This window comes from Oenanthe melanoleuca, chromosome Z (genome assembly GCF_029582105.1).
Source record: "Oenanthe melanoleuca isolate GR-GAL-2019-014 chromosome Z, OMel1.0, whole genome shotgun sequence".
Lineage (NCBI taxonomy): Eukaryota > Metazoa > Chordata > Aves > Passeriformes > Muscicapidae > Oenanthe > Oenanthe melanoleuca.
In genome coordinates, this window is record NC_079362.1 from 45,457,598 (window position 1) to 45,479,167 (window position 21,570).

Below are 21,570 nucleotides of genomic sequence, written 5' to 3' on the forward strand. Positions count from 1 at the left end.
TTTAGGCATTTTCATTCCCTGATGCTTGGACACATAGCAACCATCTGTTCAGCTGGTTCAATCCCGAACATGTTGTCTTCAGAGCAATGAAAGAACAACAAAATGAATAGACAAAAGATGTGACATATTTTCTGGCAAGCATATCTTTGAAAAGTTTTGTTATTTAGGCAAAGAACATTTCTGTTAGGTGCAGTTAGAGCTTTTTCCATGGCTTTTCAAATAGTAGACTATGTGATGAAAAAAGGACTCAGCTATATAAGTAATATAATTTAAAAGATGTCATTGTCTCAGTTATTGCAGGATTTACAGGAAAGCTGCTCCATTTCTTGAAGCTAATAAAAGTACTGAATGACAAAACACAGTTTAGATTGTTAATAGGACCAAAGGTTTCAAAGGGAAAAAAAGAGCCAATTAAAAATTAACCTTGGTGCAGCAATGCAGCACTTAAGGGATGTTTATCCTTAAGGGCTTATTTAACAAGACATTCTGCAGGAAGAGGTGTTCTATCATTTGCAATATGGCATTCAAACATCAAGCATCATGTTAGTGTCAGGGGTAGTGATGGCACATTAATATATTTTATTTCCTAAACAAGTACCATAGTTTAGTGTGGCTTTTTTAATATCTTAGAAAAGGGACAGTTGGATGAGAACAGTCACAGAGGTAATTTCTGACCTCCATTAATCTATAATTGCATGAAAATGCACTTTGACAAGAGGCTGGAAAAAAGAACATCAAAATACTTCCAATGAGATGAAATGCGATCATGAACAAGAAGAGGCTTAGAGATAAGAGTGGGAGAAGTACAGAGAATATCTTGCTGAAATAGCAGAAAACTGCTGAGGAGAGGAGAGGAGAGGAGAGGAGAGGAGAGGAGAGGAGAGGAGAGGAGAGGAGAGGAGAGGAGAGGAGAGGAGAGGAGAGGAGAGGAGAGGAGAGGAGAGGAGAGGAGAGGAGAGGAGAGGAGAGGAGAGGAGAGGAGAGGAGAGGAGAGGAGAGGAGAGGAGAGGAGAGGAGAGGAGAGGAGAGGAGAGGAGAGGAGAGGAGAGGAGAGGAGAGGAGAGGAGAGGAGAGGAGAGGAGAGGAGAGGAGAGGAGAGGAGAGGAGAGGAGAGGAGAGGAGAGGAGAGAATCGAGACCAAGATCAATAACTTCCATCAGTTGTAGGAAAGGAAAGGGTTAATCATCTGGCCTGATGTAAGGCATTATAGGGGAGGCTTCTTAATCCCCTGCTAGAAAATGCTTTTGTGGATAAATGAGCAGAAGAGGAGATAAACAGAAAATCAAACATAGAAAAAACTTAGAAAAACAAAGGGAACTTCTTGTTTCTCTTCTGGGTGGAGGAAAGGGAATGTGCTGGAATGGAGTAGAATGGAATGTCAGAGAGTGGAAGTGGGGTGGATCAGCACAAGGATGTTGAGAAGAGAGGATGTTGACCAGTAAAGTTAGGAGGCATGTAGGTGATGGGATGTCTACCTGTGCTTTAAGATGTAGTGAAATGCCAGGTAGATCTTTGGCTTAGTTGTCTAAAATTACAGAAAACAGAGAGACTTTTAAGCCTTATAAAAGATAATAATGCTTTGGTGTTTTGTTTTGGGTTTTAGTTTGTTTGTTTGTTGGTTGTTTATTGGTGTTGTGCATGGATTACTGATTTCCTCATGTGTCATTGTGCAGAGTCTGACCTAGGTTTTGTTTGGAGGTCTGTACTTACGTGGTGTATTAGCTGTTCTTAAAGTGTGTCCAGTGCAACCTTCTCTAACCTTGAGTTTGGCTGTACATTCAGCAGAGGGTGGATCAAGCATTCTGTGACTTACATAGTTGTGAAAGCTGTGCATTGGCTGTGGATAAATCCAATTTAAATGGTGTCAGCCTATAAATAGCTTTACTCCACATGGAGCAGGAGAAATGTATGTAAACATTGAGGGGTATTTTTTGTTTCTAGGACTAGAAAGTTTAAGTAGTCTTTCTTAGTGGTGTCTTTCTCCCTTAAGCATGGGTATCTCTTAGAAAGCTTATAAGAGCATACAGAAAATATTCTGAATATAGTCCATAGATTAGAGATGGCACCTGTAGAAATGTTGCTAGAAACTATTATGCAAATGATGTGTAGATACATTGGTAAAAGTACTAGAGGCTGCCTGAAATCTGTATGAGTTAATTGCATTATGCTTTCACCGAGGATCACTTATACAACCTGGCTTAGGTATACAGAAATAAGTCACATGGTAACCAAGGTAAACCTCTGTACCATGTCCAAAGTTCATTGTTGTCCTTATCCTGGCTTTGTAAAAGAGGCAGGGCTTCCCTGAACAGAGGAGACCTTCTCATGTATCTTGTTCAAGATCCTGTTTGGGCTGAAATGCCTAATCATTCTCTCCCAGTCTTGGGGTTTTGTATGTCTTTCCACCTCTGCAATATTTACTTCATGCTAGTATCGTGAGTGAAGGCAAATATGTCTGTTTGACAAAAAGAAGAGGCTTTACTTTCAGATGGCCATCACTTTTAAATATGGAAACGACCTGGGAGTTTGAAACCACTCTGGCTCTCTAAAAGAATGCCTAGCAGAATATGAAAGTTCAAATAAAATTTATGTATGTATATATTTGTGAAAGAAAACAACACCTAGATTCTTCACTTCCAAGTAAAATTCTTGAGAGGTCTAACAAACAGGATTTAGACAAAGCAGCCTACTGCGGGTAGAACACACTCACTCCTAAGGGTAACAACTCAGTACTTTAAGCTTTACTTATGTCCATATCTGTAGTCTGCAGAACATGAGTACTCTAGCCTGTAGTACTGACTCCATGCATGCCAGGTGTTTTGGAAAGCCAACTTTCACGTCTTTTAAAAAAATTGTGTGTTGGTGTGTTGATTCAGTTCCTTAGTTCAGCCCTTTTGGAGTTTTGTTGGGGCCCAAGGTCAGACCATGTGTTTTGAGCTTACTGACTTGCCTTACTCTAGTGTCTTTATTTGTTGCATTTACTTAGTTAGGTGGGCTGTTTTGTGTCTTGCTACACCATCCTTTCAGTTGGATATGGGAAAATGAGTGCTGGGACTGAGAATTAACATTCATCCTAGAGTCTAGGGTAAAACCCGAGACTTGTTCTTGCAGGACTAGGTAGAGTGCGTGTGTGTGTGTCTGTGTGCAGTAATTTAATTCATCACAGAATCTACCTTAGCCTTCTCATACCACTACATATATGCATCAATGCACTCTCATGTGTTTTAATTCTAAAGGGATTACTGCTGTTGCTATAGTAATGGCTGAAATACTGTTTGTGTCACGGACTAGCTCAGCTTGTGAAAAGAAATAATATTTTTGTACTGGTTCCCATCAAGAAGAGGTGTTGCTTCACCTCAATTGGCAAAATAAGTACTGGTTAAAAACCCCCTAATTGCCTAGAGGTTATGGCATGGCAGTTATAATCCAAAGGGAAATATACCGTCAGCAATTTTTTGCTCTTTGCTGTTAAGCCTTTTCTTTTTTTTTATATGAAATAGTATCTCTGACAAGTTGCTTCAAATATATATGTCTGTGGTTTGCTTTTTTTCATCTTTAATTTTTTTTTTGTCAGCTTCTCAGTGTAGCAGTAAGAAATTTCATTCTCTTGATCTTGAAAGGTGTTCCTCAAATATGCTGATTCTGACTTTCTCAAAAAATATTTCACAGGGTATTTTTGTAGGTAAAGTCACGTACAGTTTGTACTGCTCAGAGTACTCTCTGTTCTAATAGGTAGTTTATGAAACAGTAGTTCTGGAACTAGGTGGGAGTTGGTTTCTGCCTTGCTCACTTGCCCTTGCTTCATCAGGGAACCTGCTAATTGTTTAATGAGTCTAAGCTCTTCTGTTTGTTTGAATCTAAGACCTAAGAGTAACCCTACTGGAAAGTAGCTGTAGGACAGCTAGGGCAATTTCCTAGGCTTCTTTTACAGAGAGCCTATTCTCAATTATTTTCTAGTCCTCAAGAAAACTGTATTAGAACCAAGTGTTTATTCTGAGGTGGATTTTTTTCTTGTATATCACCTAATGATGAGGGGCAGGATAGGACTCTTCATCCCTGTAAGATGTGTATTTAATAGCTGAAGCTCAAAAAAACAAAAAAGAAAGGTACTCCTTTTTCCAAATTGTCCCATGAATTCTTATAATGAGGTAAATTCACAGTGAATAGCTATACTGTGAAAGGATACACTAGAAGAGTTATCAAATATCCAGATAGTGTTAACACACAGAAGCATGCAAGTGATAGCTGTGAAAATGGGTAAAATGTAGGCAGGCTTTTTCTGTGTGGGAATTCTATCCAACTATACCTGACAGAGGAGAACAGACTCTCAAGGTCTTGCCTCCTCTGTCAGATCACAGCAAAATCCTTTCAGCACATCCACTGGAATGTTCCCTGAATGCTCTTTGAAAGATTAGTAATCGGCTCATAATCTTCCTAATTCTTGCTGAAAGACACCTACAGTCAGATGGATAGAAACTAGAGCTGGCTGAGAACTGCTGCAGGCTTCTCAGAGGATTAAGACCTATTACTTCTTGTTCATATTCCTTCAGAAGTTGTGGGTTTGGTTTTGCTTATTTTTTTACAAATGGAAAACTGTAAGAAGAATTTACAAAGATTTTCTTTAATGCTTACATATCAAGTGAGAAGGGGAAGATTTATTAAACTTAACTAAAGCCAACTGGGGTATGGTTTTGAGATGTCCTTTTTTACTATTATTACAATGACTTTAGTAAAAGCAAGCACTGTGGAAACTTGTAAAAGACCCAGCAAAACTAAGTAATTGCTCTGCTATTCCCAGGGCTTGTATTCAGACTTCAGTAGCAATTTTCACACCTTAGCTACCTCAATCAGACACAATTTGATGTAGTCATCTCTTCCACAATTATTTTAGCACACATCTTTGTTCTGGCTGGAGAAAAGCCATTGATATATACAGCACTAAATCTGCCCAAGAGTATAAGAGAACTAAAGAACTTGGTGGGGAAGGAAGAATACAATAATATAGATTGAAACATACCAAGACCTAATTTTGACAAAATGATGATGAACTAGTCCTTGATCTTGAGCTTGCCGAGTTCATTAACTGAACCTCTGATTCACGGTACTATGTCTTCCACACATAGAGTAACCACCTATGACTTAACACATCTGCACATTAATGGGATTTCCCCAACCTAACTTCAGAAGTGTTGGTGCTATAGTCCATTAACAGCTTCTACAACAACTTAAGTGATCATGCTAAGTTTTTATTCTCTGTTGCTAGTGCAACTGCTTAGATGTGTGGCTTCTACAGAATGGCATAACTAGTTCTCATCCAGACCCTATGTATTAGTTATCCTACACATATACTATATATCCCGTAGTATTCTGTTAAATAATAACAGTGGTTAAAAACTGGGCTTGAAATGGAGGCATTATGCTGCTCTAAGCTAAAGGATACCTCGAAGGGATTGTCTTGGGAATTGAAAAATAGAAAGGGAATCCTGTCTTCAAAAGAGAATGATAACTTGCAGAATAATTCCTGTGAATAGCATAAAAATATGGTTTCAGGTGGAGCTGACATGTGGGCAGACATGACTGTGCTGTGAGTCAAATACAAAGCATGTATGAGCCTGTTTGCTGCTTTTGCACGACTGGTATATTTCACATGCTTCAGTTCAATCCTGGAAAAATATTAGTATCTTCCAACAAGTTGCCAGTGTAGAAACTCATTCAAGTGCAACAGGAATATGGGAGAACAGTGTGTCTGTGGTACCCTAGCTGAATTTTGCAGGAAAGATGAACATATTTATGCTAAGTTTCCTGCCCCTTTTTACTTAGCTGGGTTGGGTAGAAATACAAGATATAGCAGGGCAGTCTACATAAGACTAGTAGGGACACTTCAGTTGACAGTCTACATTGAAAGCCTGTACTTCTGCCTCTTCTTAGACTTAAGGACCTGGCGTCCATCTAGACTTGCAAAAAGTTCTTAGATGTATCTACCTCCTGGTTAGCTGATTCCGTTCAATTCTCTTTCTCTTAATCTCTCTCTGGTTCTAATGAAAGCCAATCAAAACTGTATGTTATTTTTAACAAGGTCGGTGACAGAGAACTAACTACTAGGAAGTGGGCAACACACTACCTTGCCTTTTAGTTGACATTGACCTCAGCTCGCAAAAAACAGAAAAGTGGGAATTGGTAGATTTTGAGCAAAGAGCATAATGAAACGTGAACTAAAGACAAGGCAAGGTGGGGGAGTCCAATTCCCGGAAAGCTGGCTGCTTGGTGAGCTTTCTTTGCAAGTGATGCCCAGCACGGTGATGAAGCCGTTCTTCCCCAGGCCACTGGGAGCTGAAACACTCTAAGTGCAAGTTTTCCCGGACATTGGGCACTGAATACCTGTGGCTCACGGACAGCATGGGAGCGGCAGGGTCTGCAGGCAGCGCAGGAGGCCCCTCGGGACGCGAGCACAGCCCGAACCCGGAGCAGCCGGCCGAACCGGGCACTGGAAGAACACCCCGGGAACGACTGAGAGAAGCTGTGCGGCACCTCGGTCAGGGAAGCCGGTCACGGCGGCGCGAAGCCGCAGCGTGGCTGCAGGCGGGGCTGCAGGACGAAGGAAGGACAGGGCCCTCGGCACGAGTTTGGGACGACGCTCCGCGTGCTCCGACCTGTCCAAGCGCACCCTCCGGCCGCCCCCGAGCCCGGCGGGCCCGGGACACGCCGCGCCGCCCCGGCCGAGAGGCAGCCCCGACCGTGCGGCGGGGGCGGCCGCCAGCGGCCAGCGGGGCGCGACCGGCGGGGGCGGGCCCTGCCATGCAAACGAGGGGGCGCGGCCGCCGGAGCCGCGGGGCGGCCGGGGCGGGAGGAGGCGGCGAGCGCGGCCCCGGACAGACCGGGCAGGAGCAGCGGGGCCGCGCCAGACTGGGCCGGATCGAGCGGGGGCGGCCGGTGAAGGGCGGGGGGCGGCACCGCCGCTGGGCTGTGGGCAGTGGACGGGGCGCGGCGGCCGCAGAGATCTCTCGCGGCGGGCAGCGGAGAGGGAACATGGCGAGCGTAGGAAACGGCACGGAGGAGAGCGGCGGCGGCGGCGAGGAGGTAAACGGAGGACGACTGCCAAGGGGCTCCGGGCGTGCGGGCAGCGAGCGGCCGTCCCCGCCGGCGCGACGGCGGCGGAGGAGATGCGGGCAGGGGCTCCGCTGCACCGGCCGTCCCGGTCGCCCACCTGCTCCGCGGAGGGGGCTGATAGGCGGGCGGCCGGACAGGATAGGGGCAGGCCTGGCCGCCGGTCTAGGGGAGAGTCCATCGCCTGGAGTTGGGGAGAGTTGTCCCGGCAGCGTGGCCGTGGGTGGCCCCTTCCTAATCCCTCTCTTTTGCTTGTTTTTTTCTTTTTAAATTCTTTATTTAATTTTTTAAAAGCTACGTTTTTCTTTAACGCCAGCTCCTGCGCTGCTCCGTGCGAGCGAGCCGCGCCGCCGCTCCGGTGCGCGTCCCTCCCGGCGGGCGGGCAGGAGGCGAGGGACAGGTGCGCGGGCACGGCGACCCCCGGCTCTGCGCGGCCGCCGGGGCCTCGCTGTCGGCGTGTCCGAGACGGCCCCGTGTGCGTGGGGTCTTCCTTCCGTGGGCACTTTCTCCGGCCGGGAAATGCAGTCGGTCAGAGCTGTGGTTGATGCAAGATGCATCAAAGATGTTTATAATTTCGCCGTTGTTTTATTAAAGGTCCTTCAAACAGCCCAGACAGAAATCCTGTCAAACGATCGCTTGAACTTGAAGATTTTCCATGTTACACTGTCAGTCTAGGAGAACACGGTAGCAGGATCCCTTGACAACAGCTCTCGGAAAGTGGTGATAGTAAAGTATTGTCCCATCTAGATGTGCTTTTGAGAACGGCACTGTCAGGCTGAGGCAGTTTTAACTGGAGCGTGCTTTTAAACACAGATCGCAGTCCTGGCATGCGCGTCTGGGAACATAGACTTGGATTTTGACTACACAGTCCAGAATGAACAATTTTAGTGTTGTGTGCATCCAGTGACTTCTTAATGAAGGCAAAGGCAAATCTGCCTGAATTTTGCTGAAGACGATTTATAAATGAGTACGTAATAGGTTGGGTTTTATTCAGTGCCCAGTGTTTGAGGTGTGGCGGTGTTTTGTACCATGGGACAAGTGACTAATGTCTATGTAGGACTTGCTGTGCTGTGTAGCTCAGTGGAAGTAGCTTGTTCTTGGTTAGAGAATGGGAATATATGTTAGCCTGCATTTCAGAGCGTGCTGTGAAAGTTTCGTCTTCCTAAGGTTATATGTGGCAGCAGTGAAGAGGATGTGAAATGCTTGAATTTCATTGTGTACCAGAGTGAATCACTGCAAAATGATGAAGCCATCTCTGTGAATCTGTTTTTTTTTTTGTTTCCAGACTGGGGATATAAAAGTTATTAGCTAGCTCTTGCAGCTCTCAGTAAGCAAATAGTTGGAATTCACAGTTGTTAAAACAGGTATTCAGCAATTTTGTTACAGCCCAGCTGTTCTGTATGAACAGTAGGAAAGAATATACTTCATTGAGTTTGGTGTTACTGGTGTTTACTGTTGTTACTGCCTTTTAGAGGAAGAGAAGCTGTCATGCAAAAAAAAAATAAAAATTGAAGGGTAGGCATAAAAGCCCATGAAAGAAGCACTATTCGAGCAATACTTTGTAAAAAAGGAAAAGTTTTCTCAGTATAAGCTTAAAAGACCTCATGCTCTTTGCATGTGCTTGATTTGCTTAGTGCTTGATTCTTTGGAGTCTGAAACAGAACTGTAGTGGTAATGCAGAAAGTACTTCAATTTTTCCTGGTCAGATTCCAGGGTACAGGAGGAGAGGGCAGATGGCTACCTTGGGGATGGTCACTGCTTTTGTAATGGAAGTTGTCTGGACCACTGTAGGCTGTCTTTCTCTACAGGTTCAGTGTAGTCTCTTTGCTAATAAGCTTATTGTGATTTCATGCACATGGTAATTGCTTTTCTGTATTGTAGCTTTTTTTTTTTTTTTTTTGTGTTTGCCGTGGCTGGGATGCTGAGAAAACAGTGGTACCAGAACACCTCTATAAGCCTTTTTCTTATAAGCTACATGCATCTAAATGGTATTGTTTACGCAGAACATAGCAGATGGGAGCTCTGCTTCCTGATTTAAGTGTACATGCTTAGTACTATATGAACATAGCTTTTAGCATAGAATTTTGCTTTGCAGGGACTTGTGAATACTTCACCCCTGAAGCTTTGAAGAGGAATATGTTTAGCTAAACCTTGAAGTTGTTTCCTACTTAAAAGTACATAGACCAGCAAGAATCCTTCTCCTAAGGTCCAAGCATAAGGTACCAGATAGCTTTCCCCTGCTGTAGTCTGTCCCTGAATAAAATCTGTGGTTTTCGTGATGCTCCTTGCAGCTCAAGGAAGTTTCAGACACCATGGGGTTTTTGTTTGTTTATTTGGTCGTTTTTCTTTTTGTTTGTTTGTGGTTTGGGGGGAGGTTTTGTGGGGTTTTTTTGCTGATTTGTATCTCATTGTCCTGCAGCTGTGGCTTTCGGTGGGAACAGTGGGAAAATGGTATAAATTGTAAATAAATCTTTGGATTATAACCCAACTAACGCAAGTGTATTAGTCCATTGGTATTTTTTATTTAAAGGGAAAGAAACCCACGAAGAGGAGTAACAGACCTAAGACTAAGGGGCTGTGTAAATGAAGTAGTGTTATGGGTATGCCATCTGGGAAAGTAAATAGCTGTTAAACTCAGGACTTTCCTGAGTGCAGTGTTGCTTCTGTGGTGTTGAAGTGTGTTTGTGGTCATTCTCTATGAGGAAGCAGTTTCCTGATGACTGTGTGATCAAAGTGTTCACTTGTGGTGTGGCGAGTTGTGAACTCAAACATGATATACCATCGACATTTAAACTGCTTTATGACACTGAATTCACCCCCTAAAATAATCATACTGGTATTCCTTTAGAATGGGTTGGAAATCTAGGACAGATATATGTCATGTTAAGGGTAGAATAGCATTCCTAGCCACTGGAGAGTCTTGAAGCAAAACTTTAATTCTTCTCCCCATCCCCATCTCCCATCCCTCCCCCCACCACTGTCTAAAGATTACTTAAAATAGCGGGCCAGATCTGCTTCCCATTAAGTTCACTCTTTGCTGCCCTGGTTTTTCAGTGTCTTAAAGCCAGCTTAATTGGTTACTTGGGGATTCCTTCTCAATTAAAAAAAATTAACCCACAAACCCAACCGATGTCCTTATGCATCTGAGGGTTGTGGCTAGACAGAAGGGTTTATCATCAAGAAGTGTCTAGATGCTAAAAGAATTCCTTGCTTGGCCAAAGGGAGCCAGACTAAGGATTATTTACAGATCTGAAGGTGATTTAGTGTCCTTGCTGTGTAAACTCTAAGGCTTTGTCCTGACTTTGGCTGGGATGGAGTTAATTGGTGCAATGCTGTGTTTTGGATTTAGTATGAGAGTCCTTTAAATAACAGTGGTTTCTACTTGTTGCTAAGTAGTGCTTACCCTAAACCTGGAATTTTCTCAATATCTTGTGCAGTATCAGCAGCCAGGTGCACAAGAAGCTGTGAGGGAGCATGGCCAGGATGGGTGGCCTGAACTGGCCAAAGTTATATTTCATACCCTTGGACATCATGCCTGGGGAACAAATTTGCCTGGGGACAGTCTGGGTGTCAGTCAGCAGGTGGTGAGAAATTGTATTATGCGTCACTTCTTTCTCTTGGGTTTTACTCCTTTCTCTTTCTCCCTTTCTATGCTGTTATTATTTTTACTTTATTTTAATTATTAAACTCTCCTTATCTCAGCCCGTGGATTTTACCTTTTCCACCCAATCTTAATCCCATCTCACTGGCAAGAGGGGAGAGCAGATGAGTGGCTGTGTGTTACTTGGTTGCTGATTGGTGTTAAACCAGTCTTCTTCTCATGCCCAATAAGGAGGTATGATGAGTTCAGGGAATAACAAATCTGACCAGTACATATTGGAACAAATTTTTGAAAGCATTCATTGTATTAGTGACATGTGAGGAAAACAGAGATGCTGCTCCCCATTGTAAGCAGAAAATTTGTGCATCCAAAGCTCAGCTGGAATCGAAGATGGCCAGGACTGTCAGAACAAAAAAAATAATATTTTTTTTCTTTGATATGTCAGTAGCAAAAGGCAGTGCAGAAGTGATGTTAGCCCATTACTGGATGAGGATGATCACTTCACAAACAGGGACTTAGACAAGGCAGAGATGTTTAATGCTTTCTTTGCTTCTCTTGTTAACACTGAAAGTGGGATAAGTGTGTCCCCAGCACGCTGGGAGCTGGAGGACCATGGCTATGAGAATGAAAAACTGGCTGATCCGCAGGAGTCTGTGGGGCCTAATGGGGTTCTGCCAGGAGTACTCAAAAGAGTTAGCTGATGTCTTTCATCACAAGATCTCTTTCAATGATTTTTGGATAGTCTTGGGAATCTGCAGATGTCCCAGTCAATTGCAATCTGGCTAACATTTTCCCAAGATAAGGGTGATCCTGGAAACTGCAGGCATCTCAGTCTCACTTCAGTGGCTGGTAAAAGTGCGGAGAGGATTATTCACCAGAGAATTGCTGAAAAATACCCAGACGACGATGCAGGTATTAGTCAGAGCCAGTATGGCTTCATGAAGGGAAAGTCCTTCTCAGTAATCTCAGAGGAAGAGAAGGTCTTTAAATATGTCAAGAAAGTGGCAGTCTCTAACTCTAGTGACAGGCATTGTAGCTGAAACAACCCTTACAGGCATCAGCCACTGGTATAAACAAGAAGAAACGGACACAGAAGTCAGCTCATAGTAAAGTAGGGTGAAGCAGGGCTATTATAGGAGCAGGAGGCGAAGACAGGAAAGAGACGACAATTCAATACTTATCCCCGAGTGAACTGTGGGTATGTGACGAGGCGTCAGGCATGGTCCAGATGAACGCATTACTTGCCTGCTCTGGTGCTGCAGTAAGAGGGCTAGTAACCTGGAATTTTAGGCTAGGGAAGCAGCTGGGATTTCTTTCTGCAGAAGGGGGCATTTAACAAGGGAATTAAGAAGAGGATACAAGTCATCAGCCTCTGGAGGTGACTCTGATCAAGTGTGAAGGAAAGGCATCCCTTAGAGGGAGAGGTTGCATGTACCCAGGCAAGTGGGCCACTGTGTCCAGTACCTGAGGGAATCAGTCATGTTTAAGACGATTTATTATGACCCAAACAATGTGCAGTTACCCACAGGTCCAGTTTGAATTCCAGCACACATGACCCATGGTGGTAATATGAGTGGAGCACGCCATGCACCATTGTGTGCCACGTTATTGGTGGTAATGAGACAAAGCTGGGTAGCTGGGGAAACAAAGAGACTGTGGTGGTGGGCAAGGTAGCTTGCCAGCTCTGGCAGTACTGAGTACCTATGGACTTTGCTGTGGAAAAACTGCTTGAAAAATGGGAAAAACTGTTCCAGAAGTTCCAGCAGCAAAAAAAAAAAAAAAAAAAATCTTACTCCCAGTCTGTATGACAGTCTGTATGACCCAATATTTCTGCTATTAACAGTAAGTAACACAGTGAGTTCTGCTCGAGAGAGGATGTAGAGGGTAGATACAGTGGGTTGCTCTGTGTTTTTATGTGAGGGATCACAGAGCGGGCATGAGAAGGTGGGATAGAAGACCCACCTTTAACCCCAGAGGCATTGGTACTGAGCTGTAGGAAAAACAATCCCAAGTGGTTTTTTATTACCAGGAAAGTTGTTCCTTCAGTCTCCAATGGGCACTTCACTAGAGTGGAAGGTCTTATGTTAATCCTAATTTTTTGGGAAGAAATTCTGGTCTTGTTTTCTTTATATGAAGTACGTGGACAGTCCAGTGACCAGGAGTGGAGGGGCCCTGCTCCAGCCAGGTGGAGTAGAGGGGCAGCTGTGTTCATTTGTCTTGGTGGATCCAATGGCCTAGCATGTCAGACCCATGGGTGTATAAGGCTTTAGCAGACACCAGTGCACAGTAAAGCTGTAAAGAGTCAGAACCCACTTGTACTTTCGGAGTGACAAGGGTGTCTGAGTAGTTGGCTTTGTTGGGGGCTGAAGTGAGCTTGCCTGGGAATGAGTGGCAGAAGCTCCTTACTGTGATGGCCCCAGAGGCCCTGGGCGCCCTTGGCACAGGCTGCCTCAGGAGAGTGCATTTAAAGGGCCCCAGAGGGTACCAGTGGGCTTTTGGTGTCTCTGCCTAGCGCCAGCAGAGACACCATGATGCTCACCCAGAAGCTTTTCGGTCGACTCCAGAGCCAAGGAGTGATCAGCAGGACCCGCTTACCCTCTGAAAGCACCATGCAAGCAGTTAAGTCTCAGGGAGCGTGGAGTCTGACAGTCGACACTTGTGGCCTCATTGAAGTCATGCCAGCTCCAAGTGCTGCTGTACTGGACATGGTGGGACTTCAATAACAGCTGGAGTCAAAGGCAGCCAAGCAGTGCCCAGCTGATACTGTTAATGCAGTTTTCTCACTCGCTTTGGCAGCAGAGTGTATAGGCCACAGCTCGCTTTCACTTGGAGAGGTGTGAGGTGCACCTGGGACTGACTGCTCCAGGGTTAAAACGCAGCCCTGCTGGGGGGATGTGAGGTGTGATGGGGTGAGAGAGCATCTACGTGGTATTTAGTTGCTGGCTTAGTTGAAGGTACAAGGCATGACAGGCTTGTGTTAAGGACAGCTTGGCCAATTCAGCTAATCTGTGCCTCATCTCTAAACTAAGCTATTAAGGAAAATTTAGGTAATGAAGGTCTTATGATGCATGTTGTACTCTCTTGAACTGCCCAAGCAGGGATAAACGCTATATAGGCTGGCTTTACCAGCCTGGACAGTTTATCTTCAGAGCTAATTTCAAATGAAACCAGCGTCGTCTTTAATTCAAAAGCCGGTTAGTACTTGGTTTAAGTACTCAAGAGTTTCATCCACTGCTGCTGCAGCAGCTGCTGCTCTTATAATGAAAAAAAATTACTAGTGGTATGCTTCTTTACATCTGTAGATTAATATAATAATGCACTTCAGAATAAATTATAGAATGTGCAGCTATTTTCTCTCTCATGTTTATGCTGAGGATTCTTCATGAGTCTTAGTGGTGTGAGGCGCTGATAGCTGCATTTCTACAGAGACTTTGAGAAACTGGAAGCAAACAACTGTGATGCCTTTTTCACCTTAATGCCTAGAATGTGTTGGAAATATGGAGCTGGGAAGCAGTAATGGGGGTCTCTCCTCTTGAAGGATAATTTTTTTTATAAAAACATCCTCATTCTCATTTTATGGTTTCGTTTCTTTGAGAAGTAGTTTTTGCTCAACTGAAGAATGTAAAATTTGTACTCGTCTTCTTTGCTTTTTCTGAAGTGTTGTGCTTTGGCACACGGCTCAACTGTTTTTCCTGGTTCTGTGTTGATCTTTCCTACTGTCAGAGCACATGTGCATCTAAGATAAGGACCATTCTATTTCAGCGGCATAAATGGAAAACTAAACATGACTAGTAACTTAAATAAAATTAGGTTGCTGTCTCTCCTTCCAAGATTCTGAAGTTCTTAAGTTCAAATAAAACTTTGCTTTACTTATAGGTGTGCCTTTTGAGCGATACTATGTTTCCTTGTGACTACTATTCAAAATAAGGATGTGTACTCCTATTTTATTATACCTGTGTTGTTCTGAGATGGCTTACTTTTATTTTTTGCATTTTTCCATTTCTTATTTGCTTTCTAGAGTCATGCATTTGCCTTCCTTGGTTGACTTTGACCAAATTTGAAAGTTGAGTAGCTAAAAAAACCAATTCTTTATTGATTTACTAGAGGGAAAAAGGAGTATGCAGTATTCCAATTAAACTTTCTTATTTAACAGTCACTGTTATTAACCTGTGAGCTGTTTCTCCTCAAAGCAAGAAATAAAAGGTGCAGAAGATGTGGGATAAGGTGGGGCCACTATAGAAAGCACAATGTGGCCACTAGGGAGGCAGAACTGACGTAAACTGGGAAAGTTAGATACCTATGAAGTGAATTTAAAAAGAGAAGTAAATTTTGCTTTTAGTTCTCTTTTCTGAGGTTTGGTTTGGTTTTTGTTTGAGTTTTTTGCCTTTTTTTTTTTTTTTTTTTTCCCTTGGAGGAGAGGTGGGAGGTGGTGATACTTAAATACTTACTGGTGTGTGAATGAAAACAGTATAACCTAAAGGAAGAGTTAGCCTTTCTCTTACGGTTTTGCATATTCTTTGTTATTAAAGTGCTGCTCTTCTGGTGTGGGAAGCAGTATCCAATATCTTTTAATGTAGCCTTTTCTTGGAGCAGTGGAACAATATTACAACTATAAATTGTACAGTTGCCTTGATAATTGTAGCTAAAGGCTTGCCAGCCACTGTAGAATCACAGAATGTTAAGGGGTTGAAGGGACCTGAAAGATCATATAGACTCAAACCCTCCCCTCCAGGGCAGGGACACATCCCACTAGAGCAGGTTGCACAAGGCCTTGTCCGTCCCAGCCTTGAACACCACCAGAGTTGAGTTATCCACAACTCTAGAAAGACAGTTTTGTTTCTTCCACAAAGTGGGTGGTTTGCTTCTTGTAGTTCCAGTCAATCTGTGTTAGGATTATGGCTTGCAAACATGTTTGGTTCTGCAAATGTTTGTTCTTCTTTTGCTGACATGGCATTAGTGCCAATATTCTTGGAAAAACCTCTAGACCTGATGAGCTTGTCGAAACTGCTGAAAGTTGATGCCTTGGCTTGGACAAAGGCTCTTGCTGGGCCCCTCTCTTGGCAAAGAGGTTGTGTGTTGAAAGAGGAAAAGAACTTAGTTGCTTCTTGTTAGACCATGCATTACTTAGCAGCATGGACCAGGATGACTCAACATAGGAGTTGGTGATAGGCATGCCTGATCTTATGCCTCCTGTCTATAGTAAATCTCCTGTAACTTGCCTAACCCTAGGGACATATTTGAAACTTTCCTTGCTATTTCAACTAGTAGAGCTTTCTTCTCCTGTGAGACACTATTACAGGAGGTGGAGATAAGATCACAGTTGTTGGTGACAGACTGGCAGGAATAGAGCCCAGCACACTATGCCCATCTGGTGGGCAGTAATTTTAACAAATGATGTTTCATCTGAATTAATAGGAACAGTGTTATATTAGAGGGAACAGAAATGATGGATCACTGCAGTCATTTTGAAAATGGAACAAAACTGTGCAGCTAAAGACTTGAGAAGCAGTCTGAGAGTTGGAAACATGCTGCTGTTGGTGTGTGTTCTGATTAGAGCCTGGACATGGCCAAGATGTGTGTTCTGCAGTTGGTTGAGTGTCCATTTAAGGAGTCAGAAATGTGAGAATTTGTGAGAGCTAAACATTTCTACTGCTTTTCTGAGCCCCCTCAGATTAAAAAAAAGCAGTAAGTAAATATCACAGATATGTGGACTTATACCCAAACACCAGGTGCTAATGGTAAAGTTTTATCAAGCAAGTAAAACTTGCTTGTCATCCTATTCTGGAGTAAGGAAGTAATACTGTTACCACATACTACCTACTAAGATAGCACTAAGGCAAGACAATCTAATATCTTAGTAGCAATGGCATTTTTTGTTGTGATGCAGAGAATTTATCATGTTTTAATTCCAGTTCTCCTATGCATTCACTTTGCAGTGGAGTGGTATATAAACTTTTGCAAGCCTGTGTTTGGGTATGCAGCATTCCTTTGATTTCTTGTCATTCCCAGAAGTCAACCTCACACACACTCTTGCTCTCCAGAAATCCTCTTATTAGAGGGTGTACAAGGACAGTCTGTCGTTCAAACAGAGAGGAGGTTTGTGGAAAACCTGGTTCTGAAAATAATCGTGTGTCTGGCAACTCTTGGCAGTCCTGGTTCTTCTGAAATTGTAGTGTTGGGTAGGTGAGTGGGAATATTTGTCTGTAGTCAGTAGTAGGCTAGAGGAAAGAAAAATATTCCTATTAGCTTTAGTGGAGTGAAGTGGGATTATAGTGATGATAGTATATTACACTGGCTTTTATTTTCACCAAGAAGTAATAGGCTAAGGTGAATACATTTTATCTGGATTCTCTCCCTCAGGACTGTTGTTACCAAATCCAGTGGGGCAGTTAGTTAAACTTAATGACTTCATGGCTGTGTCATTTTGGTTTTTGCTTTCAATTTTGGGTTTGGTTTTTTTGTTGGTGTTGTTTTTTTGTTTGGTTTTCTGTGTTTGGTTTTTTGTTTGGTTTTTGGGGTTTTTTTTTTTGGTTTTTTTTTTTTCAGTTTTGTTTTTTCCCCTTTTCTGCAAACTTACTTGGTTTCCAGAGCTGGAAAACACTTTTTTTTTTTTTTTTTTTTTTTTCTCTTTAGTATGCATAGTAATTTGTGGTTTAATGCCTACTCTAAGGTCCTGTGGCAAAACCTGAGCTTGCCACTGGAAATATGATGGAGAAGTAGAATTACCAGTTATGGATTTTGTAAATCCATCTCTTTTTAGGTGAGGGTTATGGTTTAAACCCAGTTGACAGCTCACACAGCCACTCGCTCACTCCTCTACCAGTGGGAATGGGGAGAAAATCAGAAGGATAAAAGGTAGAGAACTCATGGGTTGAGATAAAGACAGTTTAATAGGGAAAGCAAAAGCTGCACACACAAGCCAAGCAAAACAAGGAACTAATTCACTGCTTCTGATGTGCCAACAGGTGTTCAGCCATCTCTAGGAGAGTAGAGCTCCATCACAGGTGACAGTGACTTGGGAAGACAAACGGCACCACTCCATAGATTCCCCTGCTTTCTTCTTCTTCTTCTTCCTCCCCTTTATGTGCTGAGCATAATGATACATGGTCTGGAATACAATTCTGGTCAGCTTGGGTCACCTGCCTCCACTATGGCCCCTCCCAACCTCCCATGTACCTCCAGCTTTCTCCAAAGACTGGAATACAAAAAGCAGAAAAGGTGTTGGCTGTGCGTAAGACTCTCTTAGCAATAACAAAAGTATCTCTGTATTGTCAACTCTTGTGTTCAGCACAAATCCAATACACACCCCTATACCAGCCACTGTGAAGAAAATTAACTCTACCCCAGCCAAAACCAGCAGAGTGAGACATCTTGCACAGATGTTCTAGCTTAATTGGCTGAAGAAACGTGCAAAAATTGAAGTGTTCCACATTTTTGACAAAACCATCCCAACTTAATTTGGGGAAACAGTAATTTGTTACAAAACAATTTAAAATAATGATGTTGAGAAAATTCATATAAGTGCTTTTTGACTTTTTTGATAAACTGTAGCATAACCGAATACTTCATGAAGTACTGATTTTTTGGCTCTTCCCAGTAAGAGATGTTTTGAAAAGTAATTCTGTTAACTGCATTGCACGAGAACAGTGGTGTTTGAGCCATTTTAATCTAAATATCATATTATTGTTAATAGATGAAGATGCAATCTTATAATGTTAATTATTATGTTCCTTATCAAGAGAAGTGTGAAAAGCTTAGGAGCTAAGCTTTGGAGACAAAGCAGTCTGCCTAAATTTAAGTGTGTGGTTTGGACCAGAGGAAGAACTTTAAGGTAAGACTTGGTAAAGCATATTTAAAGCTGTGTCATGTCCAGATGGAGAATCTTAGCAGGAAAAACGTGCAGCTCTGGGAAATCCAGTTACATGTACTTGCCTGTATAGTCCTACTTGACACCACTGAGGCAGCTGGCTCTGTTAAGGTGAGGTCTACCAAGCTTAAGCAAAGTTTTCTTAAAACCTTGGGAAAGAGGCGTTCAGTAGCTCTGTGTCTGTTTCTTAATGTCACTTAGATTAAAGCGTCACGCATGGTTATAGTTCTGGAAAATATGGGTAGCTCCTGGTCATTCACTTCTAGAAGCCAGCATACTTGGTTTGAAGCTTTGCCAAAGTGCTGTATCTTCTGGTAAATGTGAACTATGTAATTTCAAGTTTTGCAGTGTTGAAGGGATGGCTTAAGTTGTATAGTTAAGCTTCAGAGTGAACATATTTCTCTGCAAGTGACACTAAAGGAGTTTTAAAATTCAAGAAAAAAAAAATTATGGTAGGCTGTTTGAAAGTCCATTTTACTTATTTGAACAGTGGGATTTTTAGTTGCTGAGTTCATTAAGTTATGTTTGAAGTGGAAGTGCAAAGTAAATGGAGGTTTTCCCGGCTTTGTTTTTTATTATGAGCTGGAAACAGAAATATAGGGTCATTTCAGTGTCACAAATCAGGTCTCAGGTAGGAGGGTCTTCCTGGAAATAGTGCTCTATATTTATTCTCTCCTGCAGTTCAGAGTTCCACTGTGAAAGGCTCCTCCTAATTGCTTTCTTAGTTAGTGGTTGTTATTAATTTGTACACAGGAGCACTGAAAAAAGTGCATGTAATTTTAAATTGTAATATGTGTGAGTGAGGAGGAGGATGCTCAGGTCTCTAAGGGAAAGTAGGCAAGAAGTCACTGGGTAGACTGTACAGCTCTGCATTGGGGATTTCATGCCGAATCAGTCAGGATTAGAGGAATAGTAAAGAAAACATGATGCGTACAAAGACTAGAGATTACATGGCTTATGTGCTTTCTCTGAATAGTTGAGTTGCAGCATGTAGTTTCTGGTCCTGTGTTAGCTAAGTTTCTCTACAAAGAGCAGCTTGTCTTGGCCAATGCGATTTGAACAGTTGCCTTGAATTCCTGTCAGTGTTTCTGTGTGTGCATGCGTTCTTCTGGCGGAGTAGAGAAAGGAAGTCACCTGACATCACTGAAAGTGCTGACATCTAGAGTGTCTAATGTTTGGCTTAGTTTCTTTTTATTTTTTAAACCCACATAACATGTTGCTTTGTGTTTGATGTTTGTGGAAGTCCTCTGATGTTAGGAGGACAGGTGGAGTGCAAGAAGGGGAAGCTGAGGTTACCTCTTGTGATGGGAACCAAGGATATAAGGCTTGCTTTTGCAGTTCTCTCTGAAATACATTCCTCTAGTCCTTGATTGAAAGTTTTATATCTGATCCTTTTTCTTTGTTTTATGTCTGATCTTTGCTGTAGATGAGATAAAGCAGTTTTATGCTGGGAAGCTAAACTCTCTATTAGTTTTGAGGTTTGTATATTTGTAGATCATACCATAGCACTTGGTCTCTTCAGTTTATGTATATGAGGTCTGGTAGCTACTGACCTTAGATTTTAATAGTTGCAGAATTTGGCCTAAATGGTATCTTTCTAACATTAAAAAATACTCACCCTTTGGTAAGTGTTTGTGTGGTCTGAAGAAGTAATTAAAAAAATACATGTGAAATTTCAAAAGCTTTTGCAACAGCATCCAAAAATTGATAACAACTTTCTATAATAATGAATGCAATGTGGGCTACAGTGAAAATGTGTAAGGATACCAGCAACGGGTAGAAATCAGCCATGACATTAGTAGCTTCCTGGCAGCCTGGAAAATTGTCTGTCTGATACTTCACTTTCCATAACTTAAAAGACGTTCTCTACACCTCATGTTAACATGTTAGACTTTTTTCTCTTCTGTGTCTCTGGGTGCAGGCGGAAGGAGGAAGCATGCAAGGGGAAGTTCAGTACTTTGGGTTGAAGTAGCTTGTGGTCGGGCAGGATTTCCTCTGGCAGTGTGTGAGTCACGGGAGCCAGAGACGCTCACTGCAGCCTGGGCTTGCTGTAGAGGAGCCAGTGCTCTGATTGCCCATGAGTACTCAGAAGCGGGAGCAGGAGGGAGTGTGTGTGTGTGAACAGTTGCCTAAAGGCACTGGCATGCTGTCGACTTACATTTGTGGTCAAGTGACCCTTTGGGTAGAAGGAGTGACAGATCTGGTAGCAACTGTGCATTAATCCTGTCCTTGTTATTACATGCCAGCTAGAATTTTCAAAGGCTATAAATTCCCCATGACGTCAGTAAGCTGTGTGAGGGTTGTGCATGCTAGGAGGTGGAACTACAACAGTCTGTCAATGTCTGTCAAATGCTACAACTTCCGACTGGGAAGCACCTGCTGCTTTCAGTGCACCTGTGCAGTGCTCTTGGCGTCTCTCTTCTGGATCCTGCAGCTGCCCTGCAATGCCTGCAGAAATACTATGCTCTGCTTGGGGATGGACTGGATGAAGAATTGACATTGGAGGAGTTGTGACAGAAGAAGGAAAGCTGTAGACTTTCATGGACACTTGAAACATTACCAAAATTTAGGGGGACATTAATAGGCTAACTATTGCTTTATGTTAATGAATTTTTTGTGTTACTTGTAGGATTTTTCTTTTTTATTTTCTTGGTAAGAATTATTGTAACTTCAAGTGAGAATGTGTTCTTTTTGTGTTTGCCCTGTAATTAGCCCAGGAAAAAACTAGCACTTTAGCTTACTGACTGGTTAAGTCAAGATCTGATTTTGCTTAGTATAACTTAATATGACATTTGATCTGAATGTGACACTGTATTTCTGCGTTAGGTGTTTGTCTGGCTTTTTTTTTTTCTGGTGGAAAGAATGAGCTCTCTAGAATGCATATGTAAATGAGTTAATAGTTACTTAATTTTATACTAGTAATGAAGTTGAATTGCCACAACGTTGAGATAATGCTTTTCTGTTAATGAGAATGTATAAAATGTTTTCCAGAAGAGAT

General features: G+C 42.6%; 1 protein-coding gene across 1 annotated transcript in view; it reads left to right on the top strand.

Moving 5' to 3' along the window:
* Window positions 1–6,876: 6,876 nt before the first annotated feature.
* Window positions 6,877–21,570, top strand: part of TTC39B (tetratricopeptide repeat domain 39B) — a 70,677-nt gene continuing 55,983 nt past the window's right edge. The window contains exon 1 of the mRNA XM_056513872.1: window positions 6,877–7,077. Within this exon, the coding sequence (XP_056369847.1) occupies window positions 7,027–7,077 (51 nt within the window). The 5' untranslated portion in view covers window positions 6,877–7,026. The remainder of the gene's footprint in view (window positions 7,078–21,570) is intronic.